The sequence below is a fragment of the Poecilia reticulata genome, chromosome 12 (genome assembly GCF_904066995.2).
Source record: "Poecilia reticulata chromosome 12, P_reticulata-male-v2, whole genome shotgun sequence".
NCBI lineage: Eukaryota > Metazoa > Chordata > Actinopteri > Cyprinodontiformes > Poeciliidae > Poecilia > Poecilia reticulata.
Genome location: NC_088841.1, coordinates 24,231,661 through 24,243,781, shown reverse-complemented (window position 1 = coordinate 24,243,781; position 12,121 = coordinate 24,231,661). Strand labels below are relative to the sequence as shown.

The 12,121-nt window shown below is 41.0% G+C and overlaps 1 protein-coding gene across 5 annotated transcripts in view; it reads right to left on the bottom strand.

The window, feature by feature from the left end:
• The window catches only part of LOC103474014 (ephrin-A5b-like), a 127,416-nt gene extending 121,832 nt beyond the window's left edge, over nucleotides 1-5,584 (bottom strand). For all 5 annotated transcript variants that reach the window (XR_014090089.1, XR_014090090.1, XR_014090091.1 and 2 more), the window contains exon 1: nucleotides 5,010-5,584. Coding sequence is in view for 1 of the 5 variants with exons in the window: in XM_008424718.3 (XP_008422940.1) it covers nucleotides 5,010-5,134 (125 nt within the window). In the remaining 4 variants the exon portion in view is untranslated. The remainder of the gene's footprint in view (nucleotides 1-5,009) is intronic.
• Nucleotides 5,585-12,121: the final 6,537 nt, after the last annotated feature.

The window sequence follows — 12,121 nt, the reverse complement described above, 5'->3', positions numbered from 1 at the left end:
GATAAAAACACGGTATGATAAAAACACGGTATGATAAAAACACGGTCTGATAAAAACACGGTATGATAAAAACACGGTATGATAAAAACACGGTATGATAAAAACACGGTCTGATAAAAACTTCGAACTTTAGAAAGTCCCAAAAAGTAAACTGGTTCAGTTTGACTGAATATGTGAACCGGACACTGCACTAAAAGCAGGAAGTGGACTACAGCACAGAGCATTCTGGGTAAATACAACAAAAACAAATGTGTTAGCTTAGCGCTACCAGTAGAAATGGCTCATAGATTTTTTTACCCAAGACAAAAGAAATCCTGCAATCTCACTTCAGCTTTGTTTATATTTTGTGACAAAACACGAAAGTTGCACTTTTTCTTCACAGGTTTTTGTGTCGTTTCCTTCAGTAGTTCTTGGAGCAGCGCCCCCACAGGCCAGGAGGGGAACAGGTTTGGTTGGTTTGACACAGTGCAGAGTGAAAATGTAACAAATTTTGCCATTTTGGCCCCCAGTCAAAATAAATCTACCAAGTGATAACATCCCGAATGGAGTAACTCTGACCAGAAACCGAAATGCTGAAGATTTTAGCTTCAGATTCTTCCCATCAGCGCGGGAACGTTTTCTCTCTCTCTGTGATCAAAGCTTTACAAACCAGAGCTCATGTTTATCTAAATTACAGAAGGAATCCTTTCAGCTTCTTTAAAACAATAGGGTGGGGAGGGGGGAGCAAGGCATGAAAATGTCAACGCATTTCCATTTTCACGACTCGGTTCCCATTTCAATTCCAGGGTTCCTGTTGGGGGATTTCATGAATGGCTGAGTGTGGACTGCTGGTTCTCCTCCGCCACAGAGAAGAAGGAAAACTAGAATCAGCAGAAGAAGAGTTTGTGGTTTGGGGGTGAAGCAGCAGCAGCAGCAGGTTGCTACACCGGCTGGAGCTGCATGACGGCAGCGCAGGTCAGAGGGGCCCTCCGTGCCTCCAGCATGGCCCTCGTTTACATCATACAGCTTCAAAGTCATGAATGAGAAAAGGGAAAAAGTCATTTGGAGTTACTCATTTATTCGCCCTCCATTCTGGGGGGGACAAAGCCCAGGCGGGGCGCCCCGTTTCTGACCCTGACAACGGCCCCCTCTGCGCCGCTTAACCCGCGCCGCGCCTGGTTACAGCCGAGTGTGTGACCCCGGCATGCGGAGCTCCCACAGGGCCCGAGGGGGGCGGAGGGGGTTTGGACGGCAGCGCATGGCAACCCAGAAACAAGACTTGGACGCTGGGAAGAGTTTCAACGCCAGGAAAAAGTGGAGAAACGAAGGACCTGAAGTCAATCTCATGGTACATTTAACAGTTCACCTCCATGACAATAAATGGATGAAAGTAAAACGATGTGATAGGCCAGAATAAATACTTAACAGAGAGTTACAGTGGCCCTTTGATTCCTCTAGACCAGTTAAAGACGAAATAAAATTCACGATTTTGTGTTTCTAATAGCAACTCAACGAAAATCAAAAAATAGAAAAAAATAAAAAACACACAGGTGTTTATTAATTTCTGGAAAATGACCCGTTTCAAAAACCTCTTGAATGCAATGTCACAAATCAGCAGCCACTGTTGCCTAGCAACCCCAGCGGAGTCCAGCCCGTTACCTAGCATTTGCAGTGAATCCCTGCTCGTTACCTAGAGACCCCAGCGGAGTCCAGTCCATTACCTAGCAACCTCAGCGGAGTCCAGCCCGTTGCCTAGCAACCTCAGCGGAGTCCAGCCCGTTACCTAGCAACCTCAGCGGAGTCCAGCCCGTTGCCTAGCAACCTCAGCGGAGTCCAGCCCGTTGCCTAGCAACCTCAGCGGAGTCCAGTCCGTTTGGCCGGCTGGTTTTATTGCTGAAGACAGTAATACGGAGCACAGTAAGTGCTAAAACAAACATTACATAATGTTATGTCAGTTATGTTAAGGGAAAAGCCAACATTGATTTAAACGGCTGCATTTAAAGCTTGAGGTTTAAAGTAAACATCACTTTTTAACTTTGATATAAAGTTTATTTTAATGTTTATGGTAAATTAAGCAGTTAGCACTAAATTTTACCTGAGCTAAGAACAGGATTAATTAAGCCTGGTAAAAACAAGCCTCTTGCTCTGTGCTATTTTCTTCGTCTAAGGATCTGATCTCTCGCCTATCAAGACACAATTTTTTCCTGGACTTTTGGCCTCAACATGCCCAATGCACCAGTTTGATGCACCAGTTTGATGCACCAGTTTTATGCACCAGTTTGATGCACCAGTTTGATGCACCAGTTCGATGCACCAGAAATCTCCTGTGCTGTAAACAACCATCCAAGGCAGAAGAGCCGAGGCGAACAAGATGGCTGTGAAAGTGGCCGACATGGACTGAACGGCTTCCTTCACTTCCTCCGCCACCGCTGCTAAAAGTACAAAACGCAAATCTAAAACATGCCGAAAATCAACGTCATCATTCACAACTTCTCCTTCTGTTCCTGTTGGTCTGGTTTAATTCTACCAGAGGAAATGGGAGAAAGTCCAGACAGAGCACCGAAGGGAGATGAGAATCAAAGACGACGACGGCCAGGATACGGCAAAACAGACAGAAATGATTTCCATGACTTTTCTTTTTTTAAAACACAGAAACACAGACGAGGACAAACTGATGCTGATCATAATTTTCAGTTTTCTAATTTTCACTTAATCACCCCGATTAGCATGTGGCCTTGAAGTTTCCATTTATCTTAAAATTGAGCAAATAAAACTTTGTTTAATGACAATACCCCAAATATGTCTTTGATCAAAAGTTTTTGCCATAAGTAATAGTGTTTTTTGAGCTTAATTGAAATTGGTTTATTTCGTAAAACTGCAATGGAAACATTTTTTCACATCATGAGTTACGATCAGATGTTTCCACTGCCAGAAATGACAAAGATGACGACAGGAAGTGGTGGGAGGATGATGGCATGTTTCTTTTATGACATCGCGGGAACAATCATTCACGCTGTGTTTCTTGTTTAATGGAAAAACATCCAAATTTAGATTTTTTTTTCCACATTAGCGAAATGTGGAGAAAGTTTTACACACATTTGTAATGGAAAAGCGGCAACAGAAACACAGAAACAGCTTTTTATTGAGGGCCAACAAACACGTTTGTTATCCTGGAGGAAGAAAATGCTGATTTAACCCCAAACGCTGCAGAAACACACAAACACACACACACACACACACTCACTCTTGCTCCCACAGTCACTGTGTTTTTGGTGAAACGCCAAACATGTGGCATTGACTCATGCGGGGAGGCGGCCTGCAGCTCGCAGCTCCAGAAATGTCACTCTAGCGAACCGTCTTAAGCCTTTCAGTCAACAAACGCATAAAAGTCTGAAAGCAAAGCAGAAAGTTTGAAGCAGCTGATAATCAGTGGCATAAAGCCTCCAAACAGCAGCTGGCAGCTCAGGCCACATCGTGGCTCCATCAACACAGACACACCGGATAACGCTCTGCTTTCCAGGGAAACACTCAACCTGGTCCAACTGGTCCACACTGACTGTAGATTCAATACGAAACACATTTATGATCCGTGAAACTTTTATTTTAGGAGTAAAATGCAAAAAATGTGAACGTTTTGCACCAGAACCGCCTCAGATTGGGTCAAACATGATCTGAATATAAACACTTAAACTGGTTGAACCTGGACTATTTATGTCATTCTAAAAAACATTTATGCTCCGTTTTAAGTGTTTATTTTATGACAAAAAATAGTAAATATATATTCATTAAAATCTAGATCTAGAACCTGCTTTGAATTGTTTCACACAAATTAGAGATAATAATGATTTTACATTATTAAACCTCATATTTAGGTTGAATCTTAAAACTTTAGTGGTCGAGTCACATTACAGGTTTTAGTTTATGATATTTTTAAACATTTTAGCGCCAAATTGAAAATCTAAATGATTCTACGACGCCTACAAATGTTTCCTAACAGAGTTTACGATCTGGGAAACTTTAATTTTATCGGTCAGAATCTGAAAAACCTTGAAGTTCTTGTTTCGTTCTGTATTTACGCGACGATGAAATCTGGATAAATTGACTGCAGAGTGGAGACGAACCAATCAGACGAAGGTTAAAAACTGTCAGTTGATTAATTTAAATTTAAAGATATCATCATTTTCTGTATATAAACACACCAACCAACCTATTATAGTCATGTTTGATTAAAAAAATCTGAATAAAGGTTTTGCATCCTTCCTTTTCCATCTGATTTCTGCTTCAATCAGAGAAACTTCAGCTCATTTCTTCTGTTTTCTGCTTAATAATCGTGTAAAAATCGGTCCTGCTGGAAATCTGATCAGTGCGTCTCTGCAGAAATGAGTTTCACGCTTCGGGTCTGGAAGCATTGGAAACACTTCTTCACGGATCGTAAACTGGATTTTATAGAACCTGACTTGAGTGCAGAATAAATTGGTCCAATTTTGACAATTGCTTCAATCCAAAGTGGTTTTACTGCAATAAAAACGACACTTTCCTCAATTTCTGCATGTGTTGTAAAGAGTTTGTCTCTAATTAGGTACTAAAAGTCCTGAATTAAACTTTCTTATGTGTTTGACCTGAGAGTATTTTGGTTTCTCAGTCTAAACCATTACATTGTGTCATTTTTGTTGATTTCTCCTTGAAAATAAAACAAATAAATTTTTTTTTTTAAAGAGATTTAAGAAAAATGGAAACAACTCAGTCCAGGTTTGAAAATCAATGCATGAGCAGCGCTGAAAATGCTCCATTTTTAGTGTTTTCACAACTAAAATAAAGGTTCCATAAAATGTCAAATGCGTTTTTCAGAATCTGTAGTCAGTGCAGAATGATCCGGTCCCGGTTCGGTCGGTCAAACGGATCCAGATCCCGAACTGGAGCGGATCAAAGTTCCTCCCTTAAAACGCGGTGAAATGGTCCTTTACTGAAAGTTGAGCGCCGCTCCGGGGACTCCCGGTTCGGTTCGGTTCGGTTCGGTTCGGGACACTTACTTTGGGTTGGTCCGGTTCCAGAAGACAGCGTAGCGGTCCGACACCACCTTGGACGCCGGGTCCTGGCCGAACACGCACATCCCAATAATGAGGATGAGGAACAGGATCATTTCCACCTGCGGCATGTCTGCGCTGGGCTGAGGTCCGGTTCTGGTTCTGGTTCTGGTTCTGCTGCGGAGCGTTAACTTAGCCTTCCTCTGCGTGTGTTTGCTTGCTTTCTGTCAAATCAGCAGATCTCGGGTCGGTTCCGTTCGGCGTAACTCCGGGTTCAGCTGTCGGACCGACGGGTCGCACATGGAGCGCCGCTGCTCCGGTCCGGAGGCTTCAGGGCGGCCGAGGAGGGGCGGCTTTCTCCGGATCCGGGCTGAACTCTCAGCCGCTCCCGGTCTCGGCTTCTTGACGCAAAAAGAGTGAAGCGAGGCGGAAAGAAAACAACAGAATGACGCGCGGGGTTTGCGCCAGGAGCGCACAGGACGCGGTGCTTTCGGGTCTAAGTGAAGGAGAACCAAGTCAGCAGCGCTGTGGCTGCCGCTGCCATGCTCTCCCCCGGACCAACCCCCTCCTCGCTCCCTCGCTCCCTCTCTCTCCCCCGGACCAACCCCCTCCTCGCTCCCTCTCTCTCCCCCGGACCAACCCCCTCCTCGCTCCCTCTCTCTCCCGGACCAACCCCCTCCTCGCTCCCTCTCTCTCCCCCGGACCAACCCCCTCCTCGCTCCCTCTCTCTCCCCCGGACCAACCCCCTCCTCGCTCCCTCTCTCTCCCCCGGACTCCCTCCTACCGCACCGGCCGCCGCACGCTGGAAGAAATGTTCTCCTGTTGAGTCTTCAGGCTCAATTTCCACAGCAACTGAGAACAAATCCGTCCATCTGATTCCTACAGCAGCAGCTTTACTGCAGAAATCTGGAAAAATGTCGAAGGGATATATGGAAGATCAGAAAGGACAAAATTATATAAACAGATGCATTAAATTAATCATTACATACATGTTTTCATTTATATATCATCAAATCTTTAAAACAAATATATCAGCAACTTTCCTGCTGACATCAGGGCAAAAATTGACGGAAACTCTGGAAGGTCAGAAAGGACAAAATTAAATGAATCAAAATATATAAATATTTAATGGAATTTATTGCATATGTCAACAAATATGTAAAACATATATAACAGCAGTTTTCCTGCTGAAATCTGGACAAACATTAAAGGAACATATGGAAGGTCAGAAAGAACAAAATTATATAATTATGCCCATTAAATGTATCATTAAATAAGTAGATGTTTGTCAGGTAATTATTCAATATATTGTGAATTCATTAATATACATGTAACAGCACTAAATGCTTAATGCAATGTACCATTAAATAAATCAACTTTAATTAGATAGTGAATTTATTTATTACGTATCTTAAAAAAATCATTATTTTGCAAACTTTGTTGTTACAATAGCTCAAATCAGAAGCTACATTAACACACCTTGAATAACATTGTGTGTTTGGTTATTTTTATGTTCACTCTTTTGTCCCAATAGTTGATTCTATGGAGGACCAAAAGGAACAAAATTAAACAAATAAATACATAATTGAATCATTGATTAGAGGTTCCATGATTACTGTGGCCATGATAAGCTTGCAGCAGCCAATGCAGATAATTAAACAAAATTAAACATTGTGTTTTATTATTTTACAAATCAAATCAGCCCATAAAAATCCTCCACTACAGCAGCTGCCATGTTTTTTTAAGAGTCAGATTAAACTGGTGGAGTATCAGATCAGTGTTTCCCTCACCTCTTGTCTTTGATGGGATAATTTGATTGATAAAATCATTGATGTTGCAGGACCACAAACAATGAAATAATTAATCAATTACCTTCATCTGCGATTAAAAGTTTGCTTTTTAATGTTTAAGTAACATTTAGTCAATTAATTTTCTGCTGAATAAATTATTAAAACATTTGATTAATTATTTATTTATTTAATTATGTTCCTGTTGGCACTCCATAGAATCGACCACTGGACCACCAGAATGAAAATAAGAATATAACCAGACACACACTGGGAAAAAAAGCTTTTTCTCACATTAAATCAGTTAGAAATGATTCCTGTTATCAATAAACTATAATCTCCAGTCAATGAAGCTGAAGTGGGTTATTCTATAACGAACAGATATTGTATAAATCCTAGTTTGAGATCGGGGTGGTTGCCCAGGGCGCCGTTCCTGCTCGGTCCGCCCCTTCGCCTGTGATCCCCCTGCTGTTTGCTGCAGACATTTCTTACAGCGTGGAGTTTGGAGCTGCGCTGCTTCTCATTGGCTCTGGGATGTTTGAATGGCAGCAGCTTGACTTACTGAAGCAACAAGCTGCTCTGCTGCTGCATTCCCAGACCTGCTCCCTGATCCCGGCCGCTTCCCGCGGACCGCATCGCTTCGTCTGGAGGTTCGATATCCGTTTGGTCAAAACTCAGTAAAACCCTGAGTGTGTAAAAACAACTCCGCTCCAGATGCATCATAAAAGATCTGCTATTTACTTTTATGGTGATTTAAACTTGATTTTATTTGGATTTCTGCATAAAAACTCATGTTGAACTGATGGCTTCTGACCCACAGCGCCCCACTGTGGTCAAAGTAGGAAAGCCTTCTTAAACTGAACATTTATTGAGAACCCATTAAAAAAAATCCTTTTCTAATAACCTGTAGTCTACATATTTATTTAAATTTTATGAATGTCATGACTAACTACAGTCCTCACCTTGCATCAAAAATTTTATTTTTTGTTTTTTGAATCCCTGAAATGCAGTTTTACAGAAGTTGTTGTCTTTCCTGATGTTTTCTCTATTTTTTTAATAAATTGAATCATTAGTTTCAGTCCTCCACTCATATAAGAGATGCTGATACATTTTCTATCCCCAAAAATGCTAGATTTAAAAAATAAATATTTTTTCCTCAAGAAAAACACAAATATATATATTTTTTACTTCATGAATGCAGTTTCTCATGTAAAACACCTAAAACGTGTCAAAAACTTTACACTGTTTTCTTTATCTTTCAAGTAATTCATGAAAAAACATCTTCACACCATTAAAAACAATAAAATACAAACTTTTTTTGCAGATTTCAACATCAGGGAGTCGGAAATCAAAGCCAATCAAAATCACATGCAGTTAGCAAATGAAATAGCTGGCAAACAAAATCTAAACTAATTTTATAAATTAGGATAATAGTGAAATAACAAACTGAATATTTAGTTTAGAGCAAAACATTTGGCTTTGCACTTAATATTTAGCTTCAAACTAGAAATATTAAGTTAGCAAGTTAAACATTTAGTTCAGAACTAAATATTTACCTTTCAAACTAAACTTGCTATTTTAGTAAATAGTAAATAAGCAAACTAAATATATAGTTTGGAGCTAAATATTTAGATCCAAACAGTTTAATTAGTAGCTAAATATCAAATCAGCAAGCTGAATATTTAGATCTGAACTAAAAATATAGTCTAAAACCTAAACCTGCTAGCTCTAGCTCAGTAAATAGTAAAATAGATAAACCAAACTATTTATTTAGTTTTATTGCTAAATATTTAGCATCAAGCTTAATATTTAGCCCCAAGCTTGGTTCAGTTAGTAGCTAAATAGGTTAGCAAGGTAAATATGTAGATCTGACCAAATTGTTTAGTTTACAAACTAATCCAGCTAGCTTAGTAAATAGTAAAACTACAAACTAAAAATTTAGCTCTGTTGCTTTTTATGAAGCTAGCAGGTGTGGAGCAGCACATCATGCCTGATCATAAGGACAGATGAAAAGTCGTGCAGTAATTTCTCAGCGTTCCGGTAGAATCCAGTGAATCTCGTTGTTCCCAAAAGGAGGAACCAGGAATCAGGAGAGGATTTTATTATCGGTGACAACCTGCGTCAGCCTCCCCCCTCCATCTGCCGCCTCCAGCCGACGCCACGTTTCTAAACGATTTGTTTGGAAACTGACGCTTTCTCAGCTTCTGTTGCACAGCAGCAAAGCAGATGGGAAATGCAACACGGAGATGAAACAGATCTGCAACCCAGCTAGTTCTCCTGCTACATGGACATTAGCATCCTCTGCTAACTAAATATGCATCGCCTGAATCGTTTTAGTTGCTTTTAATATCGTCAATTAATGCGATATTAAATATTTGAACATTTTCAGAGCAGAGGCTAATTTTCCTGTATCTGTTATGAAAATAGAAACATCAGAGTGAATGGAATAGAATGATTATTTGTCTTTAGCATTAGCTTCTGCTAAACACCGTATCACACTTTGGAATTTGGTTTTGCTAAATACCAAGTCAGTGATTTAGCTTTAGCTCCCACTCAATATTCTTATTTCGTGACACTGTCTTGGGAAGGCAGAGCATCAGTCAGAGGCTTCTTCAAGTTCACCGTAACACAGACTGCTACAGGAGATCTTTCCTGCCAACAGCCATCACTATGTATCTGAATTAATGAGCTGTAACATTTCAATAAAATATGTTTGAATTTGTTTAAAACTGGCTTTTACTAAAGACTGCCTCAGTGTAGCGCTTTAGCATTAGCTTCTGTTAAATGTTAGCTGAACTAATGGTTATGATTACAACTTTACGATTCGCACAGTTAGCGATTTCTAACCCGGAAAATTATTAACAAAAATTCATGATCAACAGATTCAAATAGATTTGAATTTATTTTGTTCAAGTTTTCACTCATTTTAACTTGTTAATATAGAAACTATAACTGTTTCACTGCTATAAAATTATGATTATCGTTTATCCTAGGAGTTTACAAGAGGCCCATGATAACTCTGGAGGAGCTGCAGAGATTAACAGCTCAGGTGGGAAAATCAACCATTTGCTTTATTGAAGAGGACAAATGTTCTCTGGTCTGATGAATCCAACAAACCTTCAGCTCTGAAGTTTGGAACCTGCAGCTCAGGGGAGGAGCTTCGTCATTGAAGGCGGGGCTACGTCCACCCAGGCTGAACGGTTGCCATGGAGATTCAGGGATTTCTCAAACATGCATGAAAGAATCAAAGCAACACACCAGGTTGGTTTTTTATTAGGGAGAAACATCATAACATGATGTAAAACTAAAATTAGTCGATTTTACACGATACTGCCCCTTTAAATCAAAATGCATGCCACACTTTTCAGATATTTTTCATTGGGGCAAAAAAAAACCCTTGTACTTCCTGGATGCACATTCTGAAGAGGAAAAGAAGCCTTCAGAGTGGAAGCTCAAGACTTTGAAAACCATGACAAACAACGAACACGTGGAAACGGCGCGGAGCCAAAAGGCAGCAGCTGCAGCACCGAACACCTGAGTGACAAACACCTGGGGTCACCGGGTTCACCTATGTGTTAGCGCAATGTAAGACTCATCACACACACGCAGCGCAGCAGGCAGCCTGACGGCGCTGCTCCACCTCACCCAGGCAGGCAGGACTAATCCATGAGCGATAATCACCTCATCTCCCGGCCAACGAGCCTGTCCTGCTTCATTTACGCCTCTCAGACGACTGTGTTGGCCGAGACAATGGAGTCGTTATCAATTACAGTCTGCCAGAACAAAACACACACACACACACACACACACACACACACACACGTAGAGTATGATTCACTTTGAGTTTACTCATCACAGAGGCGGGTCGAGTCGACAAAAGCTGATTAATTCGACCTGATCTGATGTTTCAGCGCCGCTGTTTGGTTAGAGGGAACCGTTCAAATCAGGGCTTCCCAACATGAGGGGCAGGGACCCCCAGAGGGTCGTCAGGTATGAAATCGAGGGTCACAAAATGATTTTCAGAATCACAGTTATCTGAAACCTGAGGTGTAAGGAAGGCCAAAAGAGACAAAATTACATAAATATATCATGAAATATATGAATGATAAACTCTTTATGAATTTTAGTTTTGGTTCATTTCCAGTTCCAAATAACTGATTAATAATTAATTTTCCCCATAAATATTAGGAAAAAATACAAATACTGAAGAATTTATGAAACAGAATTGCAGTTAACAGTTTTTCCTTCCACTCAACTTTTCATTATAATACAACTTATTATAAATAACATGTAATAAATAAAGGAAGCTTTGGATCACTGAGAAAAATAAAAATAAAACTTGATTCACAATCCTTTCTTTCTTTCTTTTTCACTTTTTTCTACCATTTTTTTCCTTCCACTCAACTTTCCATCAACCTTTTCCCTTTCCTTTTGGCCTTTTCTACAGAGTGTGTCTGTATACATGTACTTGAAGATATTGCTTTGAAAAAGTGTTTTTTTTCTCTGCCTGTTTCTGATTTGAAGGAGCATTTATCATTTTCCCTCCACTTCTCCATCCGCTGTGCGACTGTTCGGGTCTGTGCAGCCCAGCTGGAGGCGGTTACAGTCACTTAACAGACTAAAAGCTCCGCTCTGCTGGCGTCCAGAGAGAAGCGCACATGTAGGCCGGTGTTATTGAAATAAACGATGCGTCAGAAACCAACCGAAGAGTCGCCGATTTCCCTTTTTCTCGCATGAATCCAGTTCTCACACAAGAGGAAATGTTACGGTTTCTCCCAGAGGAGTCGTGTGTATTCCTCCAAACGGCATCCGGACGCTCACCTTCAGAAGAAGGAGTAATAAAAAGGTTTGGAAAAGTGTTGAAAAACACTCAAACGAAGGTGAAATAGGAGTCGGGGTGTGAGGAAGATGCATGATGACAGGTCGGCTCTCGGAGACGTGGGAGGTCCGACGTTCCCCCGTTCGATCTGCTCTGGGTCTGTGTGTGGCAACCAGTTCAGCTCCTTTGTATACGTGACCTCAGAGAAGACAAATACACAAAGTCACAGAAAAACCTGAGCCTGAGTAAATGTGGAGAAACGCACACCTCGGGGTTTTTAACGGGGTTCTGCGCGGCGTCCATCTTTTCACAGTGACGTGTAGGTAAGTAAAGTCCGTGACCCGCGGAGCCGGAGCTGCTTAGAATCACTGAGACTGAGGGCTGCTGACACTGGAATGTGAGATATGTTGGAACGGGCCGGGGTGAAAATCAGTTCCCATCTTCAATGAAACCTGAAAAATTAACAAAATTATCTGTTAAATTGTTGGTGATATAGTGTCTAAATAACGTAT